Genomic DNA, 19,072 nt, shown 5'->3' with positions numbered 1-19,072 from the left:
GCTGCCAGTCAGGACTGCTCCAGGTGACTCTCACTGTCCCTCCCAGGCACACCTCCCTGCCCCCTGGCCTACCCCGGGCTTCTAGGTGTTGCCACATACCTGGCTGGTGGAGCTGCCCACCTTTCGTGCTTTTGCTCATGCTGGCTACCCTCCCCTGCCTGGTCTGCCTGGGGACCTGCTGTTCACCTGTGTCACCTGTTTCTAGATCATCTCTTCTTATCCAACCTTTCTTTTCAGAGCCTCTCTGGTGCTCTTGGCCAGGAAAAGGAAAACCCACTGTTGTTTGTGGTTCTGTATGACTGGGCACCACTGCCACTACAGATCCCGAATTACTGTGTGTGTCTTTGTGACCCTAGATGGCAGGAGAAGGGGCTGTGTCAGGACCTCTCTGTCCTCGGCTCCCAGATAAAACCCAGTACTTATTAGGGCCAAGGAAAAGACCTGTGGAATAAGGGGGTGAATAAACAGTGGTGGCAAGATGACTTTAATATATCATCATCCAAAAATGTTTACTTAGCTTTAAAGCTCTTGGTTTTATGAAGAAATATTTTAAAAATAGGTACCTTCAGTGTCATTTTCAAATACTTATTTCAGTTGCTCTGCAAAGAACATTGCTTTGGGCCATTTGCCCCCTTTAAATGGGTTGTCTGTAGCCAGGAGGCACTCACAAAACCTTTGGAAAAATGTTCACTTTGTTCAGATACATGGCCCTGTAGCCATGCCTTCCGTACAGGGCCCGCAAGCCCTCGGGGCAGCTGGGAGTTTTCTGGTAGGCTGGAAGCAGGCATAGCCTTCCCATCCTGAAGCTTCTCAGTTAGGACTTTTTGATGAAGGGGGGAAAGAGGGCCAAGACCCTAGTTGGCCACTTAGACTCTTTCCACCTCTAAGCCTCGATGACATTTAAAATTCTAGAGTTGTTTGCTTCCAAGATTAGAATGACTGGCCTCAGGAGTTCTGGGATTCTAAAGAGGGCATTTCCAGGCTCAAGAATGTCAAGAACCTGCAGTTCTATCTGCTCACATTGTGTGGGATTCAAGGTCCTTCATTTTCTTTTTCTAAGACTCTTTTTTAATTTAAAGTGTGGTTCAATATACATACGTTTGTCACTTTGACCTTTTCTAAGTGCGCACTTCAGGGGCCTTAAGTATACTCACGTCGTTGTGCGACCACCACCACTATCCAGCTCCAGGTCTCTTCCTCTTGCAAAACTGATATCCGTGCCTATTAAACGATAACTCCCTATTTCCCCTCCCCCAGCCCCTGGCAAACCACCATTCTACTTCCTGTCTCTGAATTTGATTCGCTACTTCCTGAAAGTAGAATCATATGGTATTTATCTTTTTGTGGTTGGCCTACTTCACTGGGCATAACATCCTCGAGTGTCATTGAAGTTGTAGCATGTGTCAGAATTTCCTTCTTTTTGGTGGTTGAGCAATATTCCACTGTATGGATACAGCACATACATCGACAGACATTCATCCCATTGTATGGTTATCCATTCATCTGTCAATGGACACTTGAGTTACTCCCGCCTTTTGGCTATTTTGAATAATGCCGCTATGGACATGGGTATATACATACCTGTGTGAATCCCTGCTTTCAGTTCTTGGGGGGTATATTCCCAGAAGGGAATTGCTAAATCACATGCTAGTTCTATTTTTAATTTTTTGAGGAACCACCGAACTGTTTTCCACAGTGGCTGTTACATTTTACAGTCCCACCAACAGGGCACAGGAGTCCCTTTGCATTTTTCTCCACATCCTCACCAACACCAGTTTTCTGAGTTTTTCGTAGCAGCCATCGTAATGGGTATGAGGTGGCACTCATTATGTTTTGATTTGCATTTCCCTAAAGATTAGTGATGATGAACAGCCTTTCATGTGCTCATAGCCCACTCATATCTTATTTGGGGAAATGTCTATTCAAGTCCATTGCCCATTTTTAAATTGGGTTGTTTTTTTGTTTTTGTTGAGTTGCAGAGTTCTTTATATATTCTGGATATCAACCCCTTATCAGAAATGCAATTTGCAAATATGTTTTCCCATTCATGGGTTGCCTTTTCATTTTGTTGCTGGTGTTCTTTGATGTACAGAAGTTTTAAATTTTGATGTATTTTTTCTTCTGTTGCCTGTGCTTTTGGTGTCATATCAAAGAAGTCATCACCAAATACAGTGTCATGAAGATTTTCTCCCTGTGTTTTCTTTTAAGAGTTTTATAACTCTAGCTCTTATCTTTAGGACTTTGTTCCATTTTGAGTTAATTTTGTATATGGTGTCAGGTAAGGGTCTAGCTTCACTCTTTTGTATGTAGGTATCCAGTTTTCCCAGCACCATTGTTAAAAAAACTATCCTTTCCCCATTGAATGGTCCTGGCATGTTGGTCAAAATTCATTTGACTGTATATGTGAAGGTTTATTTCTGGGCTCTCTTCTCTTCCATTGACCTATATGTCTGTCTTTATGCCTGTACCATTCAGCTTTAATTACTATAGCTTTTTAGTCAATTTTGAAATTGACTTGAGATTCCATATGAATTTTAGAATGGATTTTCTATTTCTGCAAGAAAGATCATTAGGATTTTGGTAGGGGTTGCATTGAATCTGTAGATTGCTTTGGGTACTGTTGATATCTTAACAGTATGAAGCCTTCCAAACCATGAACATGGGGTGTCTTTCCATTTATTGGTGTCCTCTTTAATCTCTGTAGCAAATGTTTTGTAGTTTTTAAATCTTTCAGCTCCTTGGTTAAATTTATTCCTAAATATTTTTGATGCTATTGCAAATGGGATTGTTTCCCTTTTTGGATGATTACTGTTAGTGTCTAGATTTTTTTTGCACAAAAAAGTGCAATTGATTTTTGTGAGTGTTGTTTTTGTGCACACCTTTGCTGAATTTTTTCAATTTGTTCTAACATCTAAACTTCTTTTAAAAGTGTTCTTTAAAGTCTGTTTACAGTGGACACAAGATCTTCTCCAAAGTGTTATGTTGTTTAAAATAAAGTCACTCATAAAAGGGGACACTTTCTAAGGACTCAACCATATGGCAACAGTCTTTTTTTCTTTTCTTTCTTTTTTTATGTTTCTTTTCTTTCTTTCTGTTTAATGCAAACACTCTGGCATATGTAATGGTCTTGGTGGTGGTGACAGAGGGCGAAATCATGGCCTTCAGTGACAGATGGATCTAGGTTCAGATTCCCACTGCTCTGTTTACCAACTGTGGTTATTTAACCTCACTGAGCCCCAGTTTCTTCATCTGCCAAGCATACTGCCGTTTTGTGGGACTGTCGTGAGGGGTAGAAATAGGTCATGCGGGAGCCTGGCTCAGACTCCCCGCAGGTGGTACCTATGATGTCATCAATGGCTGCCTGACCTGCCCAGAGGAGTGGCTGCTTAGTTGAATCACCTGCCTTTGAACCTGCTTGCCAGCATAATCCCAGCACTTAACCCTCAGAATCTCAGAGGAATCAACCAGTTTATGTTTTCTGTCCGTTCTGTCTCTTTCAATCAGCCTTAACTGTGACCTGGTTAGATTTGCTTCTAGGTTTTCAGCAATAGGCAGAGCAAGTGAGAGGTTATATATGTATACAGACCCCCACAGGAAGTCACAATGTGCTACGAGCTTATGGTAAAGCCAGCAGGCCCCTCTCCAGGCTCCTCCTAAAGTAGTTAATGCTGTGTTTGCTTGTTTTTCTATGTGCTCACTGTGGTCCGTGCCTGTCTCCTGCAGAGCTTTCAGAGCCTCTCAGCAGTGCAGTCAGCCATGCTGGGACATCTGTTGGCTCATTTTCCTCATGTTTCTCGAGCCACCGATCTGCTCTGTTCTGGACCAGTTGACCCCCAAGCCTGCAACCACCATCTTCTCCCTTTGCATTTTTTTCTGGCTTGGAGCCCCTGATTCTGGGATCCCAGGACTTCGATTTTCTCCCTCATTTTGGTGGAACACACCCCCTAGTAGCTTTCTGAGAAAGAATGCACTGGAGATAGATGTTTGGCAAAGTGTCAGGTCAGACAGTCTTTATTCTGTCCTCAGTCTTAACTGATAGTTTGTCTGGCAGGTGCAGAACTCTGGGTGGCAAATCATTTTCCCACAGAGTTTGGAAGGCATCACTCCATTTTCTTTTAGCTTCAGCTGCCCGATCGTTCGCACACGACTGGTTCTCTTGCTGGGGGTGTGCCTGGCGGGCGGGGGGCTCTTTTTTTCGCTCCTTCTGGGCACTCAGGCAACTCTTTTAATGGAGCGAATCTCGTCCTTTATTCCTGGGACATTTTCTCATATTGCATTTTTCAAAATTTCCCTCTGCCCTTTTTTCTCTGATATCTCTTCCTATAACACACTTGCGCCTCTGAATTTTGTCTTTTCTAGCTTGATACTCACTTCCTTGTCTTTTGGTTTTGGTCTCTGGGAGATTTTTTTCAACTTCATCTTTCTATTCTTTAACCAAATTTTAAAATTTCTGCCATGATTTTATTTCTTTTGTTAAGAGCATCTTGCTAGAATTGCATGGGTGCAATGTCTCCTATTGTCTCGCCAAGGGCATTATTATTTTTAATTTCTTTTCCCCTGTGTCAACCCCATTCCTCCCATTTGCTTTCTTCTTCTTGTTTTGGTTTGTGACTCTTGGAAGTTTTCCTCAGAGTACTGATGATCCTGTGCGTTTGTGTTTAAGAACAGGATATCTAAAAGCCATTGGTAAGCTCTGTGTGTGTGTGTGTGTGTGTGTGTGTGTGAGAGGGGAGGGGTTCTATGACAAGAGCTGGCTATTTCTCTGGGGATCCTCTGATGTCAGTATCTTAGGTTTTCTCTCCTGGATCTTTATACCCAGAGAGGAATTCCTTAGCCTCCAAGCCTGGCTTCCAGAATTTGAGGGCTGAGTGGGAAGGGGCCTGGAGCCCCCAGATCACTATGTGCTTTCACTTTTTCCTCCTTGTTTTCAGCCCCCAGCCTCACTGCCCACCCTCCCTTGTGACTAAATTCCCCTTCTCCTGGGGAGATTGGAGGTGAAGGAATTGGTTGCTGAACACATGCAGCGGTGCAGGGACCTGGGCCTACCTGCCCCTATGGGCTCTAGGTCAGACCTTGCACTGGGCCTGCATCCCTGAGCCCTGGTCGCAGCTCAGTCTGTGGCTCCACCCCTCCCTTGGCCCCCTTCCAGAACCTTCAGTTTTCTCTGCTCAGCTAAGCAAGTCCACTTGTAACTGTCTGACTTCCAAACCTCTGTCCTTGCAGGCTTGTACCTTTTAGATTACTTTACTGTCGATTTCATGGGGTGTCAGCAATAAGCAGACAAATGCAGGCTTTTGAAATGCCCATCCTGTGTAAGTGCCCTTTTTGACCACTCCTCTGATCCTGTTAGCACCCCTCTGGGAGCCCCACCCTGGCACCACTTACACACCTGCCTGGAGGGTCTCAGGAAGCTGAAAGGGCTGTCAGAGGTCAGGACCTCCGAAACGCCTCCTCCTGGAACAGATGGGAGCCTGAGGCCCGAGGAGGGGAGCAGAAGGCCTCACCCGAGGCAGTAGCAGAGCTGAGGCTGAACTGGGCCTCCTGACCTCCAGCCCAGGGCGCTTCCCCTTCTGGGCTCTTGATGCCTGCTGAGTGAAGCCACAACTTCCGGAGGCTGTGCCCTGACAGGCTGCTCTCTGTCTTAATGATGACTGGTCCCATCCGTGGTGATTAAATTAGCCTTCTGGAACATGCTGGGGCGGACTGCGTGGGAGACCTTTGGTGAGTCCGCCCCTCTGACACCTGTCATCTGGCCTGGATGGATGACAGAACCTCGTGAATTCAGTGAATATGGATGAGCACCTACCTGGGCACAGAAGAGGAATCAGGCAGGCCCACGCTGTGAAGACGTGCCCAGGCTGGGCTGGACTAGAGCCCCAAGCGTGTGTGAGAGGTGTTCACGGAAGGCATCTTGGAGGAGGCAGCACTTGGGCAGACCGATGAAGGGTGAGTTAAGTTGGAATTGACTCAGAAAGAAGGGCAGGGAGTCTCAGGGGGACAGAACAGCAAGAGCAAAGGTCAGGAGGTCTTCAGCAGCCCTGGAGGGCGACGGGAGGGGGGACCCCTGCAGTTGCGGTGTGAGGAGGTCAGAGCACCAACAGCGCCTGGCCTGGAGGGGGCGCCGTAGCCTCAGGTTCTAAACGCAGGTTGCATCCCAGGTTAGCGGCCTGGCGGCCTCTGGAGGGACACCTGGGGTCTTGTGGCTGCTCTTGGGGCATGTGTGTCCTGCCAGGCTGTGACTTCTGCGAGGTTCCCGAGGAATCTTTCTGGCTGCAGCAGCCTTATTTTTTGGAGGAAAAACGCAGAAACTTTAAGGTTGTCCCTTTCATCCTAAAGTCACATGTTCTCTGCAGAAGCAACCCAAACAAGCATTTAAATATGATTAGGACGGAATGTTCCTGTTTTTAAAACATTTCCCAGGAAAAACAAATGTTTGAAAGTTAAACATTTTGGCTATTAGGAAGGAACAGAAGAAAAATTGCATTTGCCTTTTAAACATGGGCACCAGTGTTGAGTTGTGAATCCAGAACCCTCCCTGGCAGGACCCGCGGACCGGGTGAGGCTGCCGCTCCGGTGCGTCTCCACACTCAGGCCCTGGGCCGGCCGACCTCGGTGAGCCGCTGTGTGGCCCCAGGCAGGTGACCCGACCTTCCCGGGCCTCTTTCCCCATCTTCCCAGCTGGCGATCCGGACTGCCTAGCGGAACACGGTGCTTAATGCTCTCACAGGCCCCTGCGTGAGGCGGTGAGGCTGGCTGACAGCCAGCTTGTCTCAACAGGCCTTGAATGTTCTGTGTTCTGGTGCTTTGACATCTGGGGGCCTTGCTGACCTGGAGGAACCACCCCTGCTGGGGTTAACCTACTCTAGGCCTGGTAAGGGAGCCCTCTGAGTGCGCCTTTCATATGCAAACCAACCAGTCCAAGCTGGTCTCCAAGCACCCAGCCACCTCCCTCCTCTGCTCTCACCTTCAGGGCCATGATCCCCCCAAGACAGCCAGGGACAGCCCCTAGGCCACTGAGCTGGCCCAAGTCATTCAGGCTGCCCAGTCCGAAACCTGCTGACCCCGCCACCCTTTTTCCTTGGAAACCACAGAAAGGCTCCTGCCCAGGTCTCCCCGCCCTCCCTCCACCTCCTGACCTCCCCACTTCTGCACAGGGCCTCCTGTGGCTCCGGTGCCTTCTGTTCTTGGGAATCCTTGAGTGCAAACCTCCTTCTTCATGGCAGTCATTTCTGTGTCTGCGTGTCTTGCTATACCTGCTTGAAACAAACCCTAGTATCCAGAGAAGGCAGAAACCTAGTGCAATCTTTGCAGAAACCCTAAGCTTTCTTGTTTTTCAGATGAGGACACCGAGGCTCTGAGAAGTGAGGGTTTTTCTCTCCAGGCCAGAGAGCTCATAGGAGCTAGGGATTCAGCCTTCCTGGGTTCCATGGTGTGCGCCTAGCCATTCTGCCACACTACCTCTCACCTGGGGTGTCTGGAAGCATGGAATGTAAATTGCTTATCAGAGCACCTAGCACAGGGGAATGCTCAGAGAAAGGGCAGCAAACCCGGAATCTGTAGACACAGTCCATGCATGTGTTTCTGTAACTCACAGCTCAGCTCTTCATACTTGTCTTCCCTATTCAGTCTACGCACAGAATTCCCTTTCTCTTTGCATCGCCTGCCCGCATGGCTGTGCGATTCCATCACTGGTATTTACGTACCTGAGCTGCATCGAGACCGAGCGGTAGCTTGAAGCTGAGTCGTGGAGCCTGCTTCATCCCAATGTTATTCTAGACTATGCACCATACCCAGAAGTCTGCTAATGTGAGTCTCCCAGACATCGGCAAGTGTTTAAACACAGAACTGTCAAAGACGTACTAAAAATGCAATCAGAGATCGCTCTGCTGTCGCTTTATTCCATCCCCCTCCGCTGTGTTCTGCAAGATGGGAATGGGCGGAAGAGGCTGTACGTGGGCATTTTCCTGATTGTCGCTGCATTTAGAGCGCACTAAAACTCCGCCGGGCTCGAGACGCCGCTCTGGGAATGGCATAGAATTCGGAGAAGCTTGCACATATCTTGTTGAATTTAACAGATGATACAGTTTGGAGGCAGCACTTTCTGTTAAATGGGATGGCTAAGTGTTAGTGATAAAGAATTGTAACCTTTTGGAGGGAGATTAATCTTGGAGGCACAAGGAGCAGGGCTTTCCATTTGCCCTCCGCTCTGTGCCTGAACACTGTGCAAGCTTGGTGCCGGGTGGAGTCTGTGTGGATGCCTGTCTGTGGGGCCATACACAGCAACTGGGAAGTTAAAGCAATATGGTCACCCTTTAGGGCTGCGCTGATTCGTCCCCAAGGGCCTTTTTACCATGGACACGTCCATGGCTAGCAAATGCAGGCTCTGAGATAAGCCGGCTGAGAAGAAAGGAAGCACTGTGGGAAGCCGGCCTGAACATTATCAGGCAGATACAAATGTACAGCAATGCCCACCAGTTCTGAAAAGCAGGCGCGGGGCAGGGCTGGTTTCTCTGAGGGCTCGTGGCCTGCCCGGCCTAAGAGCTAACCTGTTCTTCTTGTCCACGCTCCACTCTTCCCGAATGTTTTAACGTCGGGCAGGTCCCACTAGAGGCTGCTGTGGCCACCGGGCAGCCCCTCCGAGGTGGGAGGCCAGAGTCTGCATCACAGCTCTCTGCTGTCTTGCTGCACGACCTCAGGCAAGGTTCCCCTCCCTGAGCTCCAGGTTCCCCCTCTGCCCAGTAAGTGGTGTGGACTGGAACCTCTGCGTGTCTCTTCTGGCATTTACGTCACGTGAGTCTCGTTCATCAGTGGGTCCCCGACTGCCTCCCCCAGGGTCTGGAACAAGGCTTGTGCTCAGTCAGAGCTTGTGGACAGCTGACCAGAGTCGGGGAGGGTGGGGTCACAACAGGGTCTGGCTTCAGGGAAGAAAGCAAATTTCTGGCTTGATGGGCTTTTGGGGTTGGCTGGAGGGGTTCTTCTCTTCTGTTGCACTGATTTTGGGGGGGACCCATCTGTCCTCTCTAGGCTGGTGCAGCTACCTAGACACACACCTGGAGAGCATGCCCTCTCCTGGGGGTCAGGCATTGCTGGCACCTTGTCAGACACGGGGGAGGCTCCCTCTCTGCCAGCCCTCCTCTCTGCCATTGGGAGGGACAGAGGAAGCAACATTAATTTCCTCTGTGTGCAGAAGAGTTTGTTTTCATCTCATTTTTTAACCCACAAAGCCCCTGCAGATTCGGCCTTGAGGTCCCCAGAACCCTCCCCTCCTTCACTGCCCAGCTGCAGGACGGGGAAGCTGAAGCCTAGCAAGACGGCCCACGATGACGGGTCACTGGGCACTTTATCCATAGTCGGGTGGGTAATCGCTGCAGGACGACCGGTGCGCCTGAAGGCTAATGCAGCCTCCGGCTGTGATAACAGAGGTGGTAGCTCTTGAACACAGGAGGGGCCTTCCCCACCTCACTCTAGGACGGTCAGGCCATGCTAGAGCCTTAGTTCTGCACACACACCCCCACTCCCACTTGCGAGAGAGCTTATCCAATAGGAGACAGTTCAGAGATGCACAGGGAGGGCTGTGGGTGAGGGACACAGGTCTGCCAGGGCAGTTGGAGGAAAAGGAGAGGGATCCAGGGAGACAGAGGTTATTTGGTGTGAAGAAGGCAGCCCAAACTATCTCAGTATGTCTGCCTGATTTATAAATGTATGCATCCATATCTGTGCATCCATTCCTCCATCCATGGTCCGCCCACCCACCGACCCACTCCCTGAAAGGCAGTCTGGCATCGTGGTTTGCAGTGCTGGTTCAGGATGAGTTTGATGAGGCCAAGACACAAAGTCTATCAAGGGTCCGCTGCCTTCTGTAGTTGCCAGGCCCTATCATTGGTTTGTGTGACCTTAGGCGACTTCTCTGATTCTCGGTTTCCCCAGATGTAAAACACGGATGGCCTCACGTAAGTGTCTGTGAAGGGCATACGAGACGGCGAGTCGCCGAGTCCACGTGAACATCCGGATGTGTCTGTAGCTGGACCGCCAGCGCAGAAGAGCTTTGGTGCTGGACCGTTTCAACAGATGTGCCCCTGCCCCCAAGCCACGTGGCACCTACTTTGCAGGGAGAGACCAGCAGTATTGGAGGGTGTCGTGCCATTGGGTTGTGGCCCCTGCCGCATGCCTGGCTTTCTGTACAGGAGCCTTGTACCCCCTCTTCCCTGGGAGGGAAGAGGCCTCCGTCACCTCCTCTGCCGGGGTGGGAGGATCAGGGAAGCGCTGACGGCTCCCTGTTCACTCCTGATCCCCAGCAGTCGGGAGCCGAGGCCATAAATGAAACTGTACCGTTGGAGTAATTTGCTAACTTGCTGAAGTAACACCCCCAGTCAGAGACACGACATGAATACATCAGTGCGGCTCCGGCTCCCCCAGCCGGGGTGGTGCTTGGAATGGGATAGGTGGGTGTCGGGAGGTGGAAACGCAGAGAATTGGAACCGAAGGCGGTCTGTGGTGGCCACCCCTGCCCCCCCCACTGCAGTCTGGGGAGGGGCCCCATGAGGCTCCCAGCTGACTCCGTGGCCTCGTGGCGTTGGGGGAATCTGAGTCACTGACCCAGAGGGGTGGGGTCAGCTGCACCAAGGTCCAGCGTCACCTCCCCTGCTCACCTGCTGTGTGACCTGGGCAGGGGCCTGACCTCAGAGCCTCATTTCCAGAAGCTTCCCTGGGGATTGGAGGGGGTGGAGTTTTACCCAGGGTGGCTGGCTGCATGATGGGGTCCAGGAAACGGCATTCTTCTCTGCACTGTCCTCCACGACGCCTCCCCAGCTGCTCAGGGCCAGGCAGACCTCCCCCCTCCCCGGCAGCCCGAGCTTTGCTGTCCAGGGGCTCCCTCACCGTGCACCCTGTGGTGCTGTCGGGGCTCCATTTCCCAGACTTCTGGGGACCGAGCTGGGTGAGCAGACGTGGCTACTCCCGTGTTAGAGTTCTCCTCCGGCAGAATAGGCGGGCTTCTGGGCGCCCGTGGGCCAGTCCTAACGGGGTGGGCTGTGATGAAAAATAGAAGGTTGGGGAGGTGGAAGGGGTGGAGAGGCCACGGCCACTGTCTGATTGGCAGCACCGAGGGGTGGCAGCCAGGTCTGTCCCTTTCATGTCTCCAGGGACCATGGCAAGGGTCAGAGACCTAAACCCCTGCTGGGGGTGGGCAGTACTTTAAAATGAGTAAAGTGGGCTGGATGTGCATAGTAGGGATGGGTGGGGGTTGGGGCAAGTTGACATCTGCTTCCTGTCTAAGGGGGGCACAGACCCATAGCACTTGACTAGACCAGGACCTTGAGCTTTTAAAATCGATTTTTAGAAAATAGAAAGAATGACCTTTTATTGGGAATGTATGGGAAATCTATGGGAATTTATTGGAAAGTTAGGCCAAGTAAAATATGTCTGTGGGTAGTTCCGGCCTGCAGGTAAGCTGACACTTTTTTGAACATTGAAGTTCTCGTGCATTTCTATTCATTATCTTCTGTAATCTCAGAACAGTCTTGCGAGATAGGCATTATTCTTCCCATTTTACAGGTGAGAAAACCAAGGCAGAGGGATATTAAGTCACACAGCCGGTCAGTGGCAGAGCTGGTCAGTGCCTGGAGCCCAGGCCTGTCATTGTCTGCAGCCTCCATAGTTGATAAATATCAGAGAAGAGAGAACACTGTTTTCTCAAACCTGTAGAGAAGTCTGGGGTGGCTGGTGTAGCAGCAGTGAGCAAATTATGGTTTTTTGTCTGTTTGGGGGGAAACTTCTCTCTTGCTGCTGGCTCTTTGTGTCCCGTCTGTGGTCAGGCTGGGAGTCAGGTGGCCATCCAATGTCCATGTGCCACAGCCATAGAGCTCAAGGCCAGACGGAATGTGCAGGTCCCAACTCCAGAGGTCGGATGGGGGTGCGGGGATGAAGTTTCTAACTGGGTTCTAGATGATTCTGTCTCCTTGCAATTAGAATCTAATAATAGATGAAGGTGCAGTCCCTGAAGCTTTATTGTGTCACATGGCCACAGAACTTTCCCTGCCCCTTCCCACAGCCTACACAGGGCTGGGAAAACGTTCCTCCTCGAAGAGTCACTGGGGCCGAGTCTGATCACATGGCTGGTGCAGCTGATATAATATTGTGGACATCAGTTCCCAGTGAGGCAAACAGGCCTCAGAACGTGGAGCTGAGGCATGTCCAGAACTGGGTTCCTAATGGAATGCTCACACGGCTCAGCAGGCAGAGGGCGCCCCGCGGTCACGGGTGGGGGGCCAGGGAAGGCCTTTGCCTCCAGGAAGGGCAGTCCCCAGGCACACCTGCCTTGATCAGAGGGGACACTGTGGCTGAGAAGGGGCTTGCTCAGCTGAGAGGTGAGGGAGCTGGGATTTGCCCCAGGGCAGCGGCTCCAAAGCTGGGCACTATGCCGTGTGTGCCCTCGTGTGGGTCATGGTCACCCAGGATTGGCAAAGACACAGTGTGAGGTGTGACTCTCTGTTGCCTCAGGCGGCCTCCTGCTCTTCCTTCTCTGATACCCAGATGCTGGGAGGTCGAGGACCCCTGGGTGGATTCCCTTCCCATCACCCCGGGGCCCCAGGACAGCAGGCTAGAGCCAGAGGCGAGCTGCAGCTCCTGGTGCTTCTGGGAGGGGCTCTGCATCCAGGCCTTGTTGAGGCACATTCCCAGGTTCTCCCCAAGCAGGGGAAAAGTGCTGGGGTCACACAGGCCAGGCTCAGAATCCCGCTCTGTCACCCCCTGGCTGTGCGTCCTCCAGCACATTACACGCGGCTTCGTGGGCCTCGGTTTCCACATGTGCATGAGGCACGTGATGGACTTGGTGTCTGTGCCCAGTAGGCCTCATACATGTACACTGCAGGGACCCCTGGGACTGTGCCAGCTGGTCACTGTGCTGAGGATTTCAGGAAAAGAGGGTGATTTTCTTGCAGAAGCAGACATTCAGCACCGTTTGGTGTCCCTTGTACCGGCTCCTTCAAAAACCAGAAGTCAAGTCACGTGGAAGTTCTGTTCAGTGACCTGGGTCACTTTGTGAAATGGCTTTGGAGTGTCACCCTTTTCCTGCCTGGACATCTGTCTTCCCAAGGCCGCTGGCTGGGCTGGCACCCTCACGTGCCCTGTGGTGCTTGCCTGACCCACCAGGCACTCCCCACCCGGGCGGGTAGGGAGGGCTGGGAGAATGCCTTGGGTCTCAGGTTCATCTTCAACATTGCATTTTGCATCCCAACCAGAGCCCACAGGTATCATCACGACCCTTTCTCCAGGCCTGGGGGGCTCAGCAGCTGAGGCTGGTGGGAGGTGGGGAGTTAGAGCCTGAGCTGGGGCCAGGCTGGCTCCAGGGTAGCAGTGAGGACAGGGGTAGGTGGCAGTTCACTGGGGAGGAGGTAGCCATGGGCGGCTGTCCTGGAGCACAGCCCATGGCCGCGTCACCTGCTCGGCATCTGTGAGGTCAGGCCCTAGAGAGAGGGGAAGGAGGCCGGCATGGAAGGAAGTGAGTGCGCAGCAGAGCTACAACGGCCCTGTTGTCAGTGTACGGTGCGCCTCGGTGGTTTTGTTTTGATTCTGCTTGGACTTCGTTTTGACTTTGAATTCCATGGCAGAGGGGCCGGGCACTGTACTCTTTACTGAGCGTAGGATCTCCAAAGGTTTGACCTGGGCTCTGCAAAGAACTTGCAATTTCTGTTGGAACATCGAAGCTAACAGGTCAGGCCTCCAGGTGGTGGGGAGCCTGGGACAGTGAGGCTGAGGAAGGCTAGGGCTGGGGGTCCAGGGCAAGGTCTCCTTCCAGTGGAAAAGTAGCAATGGAGGCAGGAAGTCCTGAGGAAGAGGCCAAGCCCTCTGTAGCTCAGAGGCCTGGAGGAGCCTGGCCAGCCTCCTCCCACTGGCCCCAGGCTGGCAGCCTGTCCCCTAGCTGAGGCCCAGGCAGGCAGGCTGCAAGGACAGGGCCTGGGCCTCTGCCACCTCTCTGGGCACTGGCCGGGGAGCAGGGGCAGCTCTCAACGGGATCCGGGGCTGTTGCCTGCCCTCGTCCCTGCATGTGTAGTGGCCTCTGGAAGGCCAACGGTGGTGCACTGTGTCTGTCCGTGTCCACCCTGCAGGCAGCCTGCCCTACGAGTACAAAATTGTGATTGCTGGCAACCACGAGCTGACCTTCGACCAGGAGTTCATGGCCGACCTCATCAAGCAGGACTTTTACTACTTCCCATCCGTGTCGAAGCTGAAGCCGGAGAACTATGAGAACGTGCAGTCTCTGCTCACCAACTGCATCTACCTGCAGGACTCGGAGGTCACTGTGCGCGGTTTCCGGATCTATGGCTCGCCGTGGTGAGTGCGCCAGCACCGTCCTGACCCCCCGGTCGGGGCTGGAGGGGCCGAGGCCGGGTGAGCAGAGGGTGGTAGGCCTGGGAGCAGCAGCAGGGAGCTTGGACACGAGACTCAGAACTGCATCTCAGCTCTCCCCTCGCCTGCTGTGTGACCTTAGGCAGGTCGCTGTCACTCTCTCAGCCTGGGTTTCCCTCTAATTGGCATATAGTGCTGTCAGCTAGCTGTGTCCCCTATGCCGTACTATTTCACATACAGATAGATACAAATATCCCCACTTTCTAGGTGAGGAAACAGACACCAAAAGGGTGAGGACCTACTAAAGGTCACACAGCTTGGAAGGGGCAGAGCTGTGATTAATTCCAGGCATTCTGGTTCCAGAAACCCTGCTTTCAACCATTACACTGTATGCTAGGGATCTCCTATCTCCCCAATGAACAAACGGTGCAAAGCTGGGCAGGTGATGACTGATCAGCCAGACTGAGGAAAGGCAGTTGGAATTTTCACGAAAGGCCAAAGGCCTGATTCACGGTGCTGGGGACAGGTGTTTAGATCACAGGTATACCTGGAGCCCTTATTCCTTTTTGGACATGCAGAACAATCAGGCCTCACCCCTGGGCTCACCTGGCTGGGTGGGGCGCAAGGTGAGAATAGCTCATCACTGGTCAGTGTGATGGTCAGTGTGTCCATGAAGCTCCGGCGATGATGACAGGGACAACGATGGTGATGGCGATGGTGAGGATGATGGTGATGGTGATGAGGGTGATGATGGTGATGATGAGAGTGGTCAGGGTGATGATGGTGTTGTGTTGGTGAGGAGGTGTTATGATGGTGATGGTGAAGGTGATGATGAAGATGGGGTGGGGATGATGGTAGTGGTGGTGGTTGGATGACGATTATGATGATGGAGGTGGTATTGATGGTGATGATGAAGAGGAGGTGATAGTGATGATGATGGAGGTGGTGTTGGTGCTCATGGTGGTGATGATTAAGATGGTGATGATGGTGGCAGCAGATCATTCCCAAGAAATTTCATTAAGCTGGTCCCTGGGCTAAAGTCTCCATAAGCATTGTCTCTAATCCTTGCTCAGCCCTGTGAGGACTGACTTATTGTCCCTATTCTATAGGTGGACAGACCAACTGGCCCTTTGAGGCCCAGTTGACAATAGCCACAGTGTGTCAAGTGCTGGCAGGGTCAGGAGGGTACCGGAAACAGGGGGAAAAGCACAGTGGCCTGAAAGTGTGGCTTGATCCCAGAAGGCTTCCTGGAGGTGGTGGGGTGACCTGAACCATTAGGGAAGAAAAGGGCATCACAGGCCTCAAGCCGGGCCATCAGCCAGAGCAGTGCACGTAGGGAGGTTGAGAGGTGAGTTGGGGGCCCACGGGGACTTTATGGGGGTTTCAGGGAGAGCTGCTATCCACATGGTGTGTCTGGGAAATCCCTGGCTGCCCTGCTTAATGCTACATGGTGAGCACTGGGGGCAGGAGGCTGCGGGTGGGTTTACGACCTGGTCCCATCCTGCCAAGGCCCCCTCATGGGGCAGAGGAGGTGCCTGCTGTCATCTGCCTGGCCCTTACAACTACAGGGTCTGATGACCCCTCCCTGCAGCCTGTGAGGTCCCAGACAAGGATGGGTGGGACACCCAAGGATGTGACAAGCTGGTGCCAAGGACCCCAAGGCACCAGGTGGTGAGGAGGTGGCCGAGTCTGCCCGGCAGGCCGCTGGAGCCCAGAGCAGGAGAAGGCTGGTCAGGCAGAAAATCAGAAGAATGGCATTCCAGGAGGAGTGACAGTGCGAGCAGAGGAGGGCCTGGCACGTAAGGCACAAGAGGGGGGCCAGCAGGGTTGGGGTGAAGGCCTGCAGGTACCCAGGTGGGGAATCACATCGCCCAGTGGTTTTCAACACCCTCTCTCCCCACATGCCCTCACACATACGCAGCCCTTTTTTTTTTTTTAAGAAGTTACATTCTGTAGAAGTCAGTAGCATGACTTTGGAACCAAATTGCCTGGGCTCAAATCTCGGCCTCGCCTCTTACGGGCTATGTGACCCTGTGTGAATCACTTAACTTCTCTGGGCTTCAGTTTCCTCTCCTGCAAAATGGGAGGGACAGTGCCTCCTCTGGAGGGTGGCCGCCCAGGCGTCAGGAGGGTACAGCTGAGCACGGTGCCTGCACCAGGAAGCTCCCCGGGAGACATCAGTCCCGTTAGTTGCTGCAGAGGCTGGCCTTCCGACACGGCCTTGGCCGGAGCCCAGGATACGGAGCCCGGGGTACAGGTGGCAGACAGCAGGGGATGGGGGCTTGCAGGGATCCCCATGCCTCGCCATGTCCCCCTGGAGTGGCTCTGGGCACCCCTCAGCTGGGTGAAGAACCCCTCTGTCGGCCGGCTCTGCAGGCTCGGGGGGAATGAAGGGCGAGACTGCTGGGCCAGCCGAGCGGTCCCCTCCGCCAGCTGGAGGCTGAGGGCTGGTGTGCTGAGGCCCACGTGAGGCCGGCAGCTGGTCTGGCTGTTGTCCAACTGCTCCAGGCTTGAGCCGTCAGGGGTCCCTGCTTTGGGCTTCTGTGACTTCCAGCCTGGATAGTTCTGAATTTTTCCTTTGAATGCTTTCCTTTGGCCTGAGTGCTTTCTCGACATCCTTTGCTGTCGTCTGAGCCGGGGACACACCCACTGCCCCATGCCCAGCTGGGCCCAGCATAGACTGTGGGAATGGGTGGGGCCGCAAGATCTGAGGAGAGCTCGGTGAGATCCAGGAGGGCTTCCTGGGGAAGGTGTATCTGAACTGAGGTTTCCATAGGCAGAGGAGGCAGGGGGAGAGCCCGTTACATTCCAGGCCCGCCAGACTCCTCCTCGATGTTGTTTCACAGCCTGTGATGTTGAGGGCTAAACGGCCCCTCGTCTCCACCCCACAAGCAGGCTGTGAGCTGGTTTCCAGTCACCACCCTGGCTTTTCTCAGGCCCCATCTGGGCCTGGGAGCGGGAGGCAGGAGTTGAGAATCAGGCTTATTAGCTGGACAAGTGTCACTAAGTTTCCCACGATGTGAGCCAGTTGCTTGCATTTGCTTCTGTGGCACCAGGGAACTAACCCTGACCAGTTCCTGCCACTGCCCTCTGGGGCCTGTGGTCCTGGGAAGACGGGTGCCTGCCACCAGGCCCCCGGAAGTCGCAGCAACGGCAGGGCCCAGCAGTTGGGTGGTGAGCGAAGGGATGTTCAAATGGGGGTACCACCCGTTTCAGCTGAGTGACTTTGGGCAAGTGTCCTCGCCTCTCTGGTCCCCTCGAATAGTGGAGATGATCTTCCCGCTGCGAGGGGTCGTGCGGTGCGGATGAAGGCCTGGCCCAGCGCGAGGCCCTGGAGGTTGGCCGTGGATGCTGCTGGGGGGCCCCTCTGTTCCAGCTGATACCTCGACAGCCCCCGAGGCAGGGCAAGGCCTGCAACCGCCTCATTTTACGGAAGGGCAAGCAGAGGCCCAGGTGAGGCTGTGGCTTGCCCGGGGCCACAAAGCGAGTGGCTCTCCAGACTCGTCCGGGCTCCTCCTGCTCCGGAAAGGAAGCTATTCGTTGTCCATGCGTGAGCACCTGTTGGGCGCTGGGTCTGGAACACCAGACGCCGCACAGGTCCTGGGCTCTCCCTAGAGCCTTCTGTCGCACACAGGCCTCCCGGGCCCCGCGGGGTCAAGGGATCGGGATGAAGTTCTCATGGCCTCCCACTAATGGGTTAATTCATTCGTCGGGACTCTGCTGTGTTCCAGGCACTGATCTAGATCCTGGGATCGTGCCATGAGCCGGGCAGACGCGGCCCCTGCCTTCCGGTGTTGACATCCCACGGGAGACACGTCAGCCCCCTAATTCCTTGGTTCACTAGGGCCTGTGGAAGAGAAGCCCTGGGAGCTGGGCCAGGGAAGGCTCCCCATGGGAGAGCCAGAGGCTGAGAGACACGACAGCTGCGGGGCGCCAGGGAGGGTGTGACAGGCGGAGGCCAGCAGGCCGGAGGGGCTGTGGGCGGTCTGGGGGCTGAGCGTGGCCTCCAGGCCTGGGCCAGCCCGGAGAGCAGAGGCGGCGGCTGGGCAGCCAGGCGGCGCTGCCTGGGGCTGTTGCTCTGTGCTCGCAGCTCTTAAGGGGTGGCAGCTCCCTCTGCCTGTAGTCTTGCGTCATCAGCCCCTGGGGACCTGGCGTGTCACACGCGAGGCCTGGAAGGGAGACAGTGCTCGTACAGGCAGGCTGGCTCCCCTGGCGACACACCTGGCAGGTGTCCGCTGCTGGGCCTCTTCCTCCCTGTCTGACCTGTGACTCACTCTCTCCGAGCCTCTGTCTCCCATCTGTGCAAGGGCCTGCTGCCTGGCCAGGATCCTCTCCGTGGCATCCCCAGGAGAAGCCACACAAGGGCAAGTGGCATTAACCAGCCCCTAGGAAGGTGTTCACAGGCAGAGAACCTCCTGGCCTGGCTGTCAGTTCTACCTGGCATGGGGGTTGGTTGTGCAACCCCCCAGCCATGGAGGTTCAGGCGGGTGTGCTCAGCGCCCCCAGCCCCCACCCCGCCCTGGCACAGGTCACCTGGGCATATGGCAGCTCATTAGGAGGGGAGGGCAGCAAGGCCGACTGTGATTATTATTAAATTCAGATGTTCGGGTTTTCTTTTTCTCTTCCCTGCCCTTAACATATTGGCTAACATGTGGAAGACAGGCGACATTCGTGCTTTAGAAGCATAATTATGCCAGTAGGAGGGGATCAAGGTTTGAATAAACCA

At 53.6% G+C, this 19,072-nt stretch overlaps 1 protein-coding gene across 1 annotated transcript in view; it reads left to right on the top strand.

Moving 5' to 3' along the window:
* MPPED1 (metallophosphoesterase domain containing 1) overlaps positions 1 to 19,072 on the top strand; it is a 68,508-nt gene that overhangs the window by 31,668 nt on the left and 17,768 nt on the right. The window contains exon 4 of the mRNA XM_036931492.2: positions 14,106 to 14,331. Coding sequence (XP_036787387.1) covers positions 14,106 to 14,331 — 226 coding nt within the window. The remainder of the gene's footprint in view (positions 1 to 14,105; positions 14,332 to 19,072) is intronic.

Source organism: Manis pentadactyla, chromosome 10 (assembly GCF_030020395.1).
Source record: "Manis pentadactyla isolate mManPen7 chromosome 10, mManPen7.hap1, whole genome shotgun sequence".
In the NCBI taxonomy this organism is placed as follows: Eukaryota; Metazoa; Chordata; class Mammalia; order Pholidota; family Manidae; genus Manis; species Manis pentadactyla.
The sequence above is the reverse complement of the archived record's forward strand: the minus strand, read 5'-3'. Positions and strand labels throughout refer to the sequence as shown.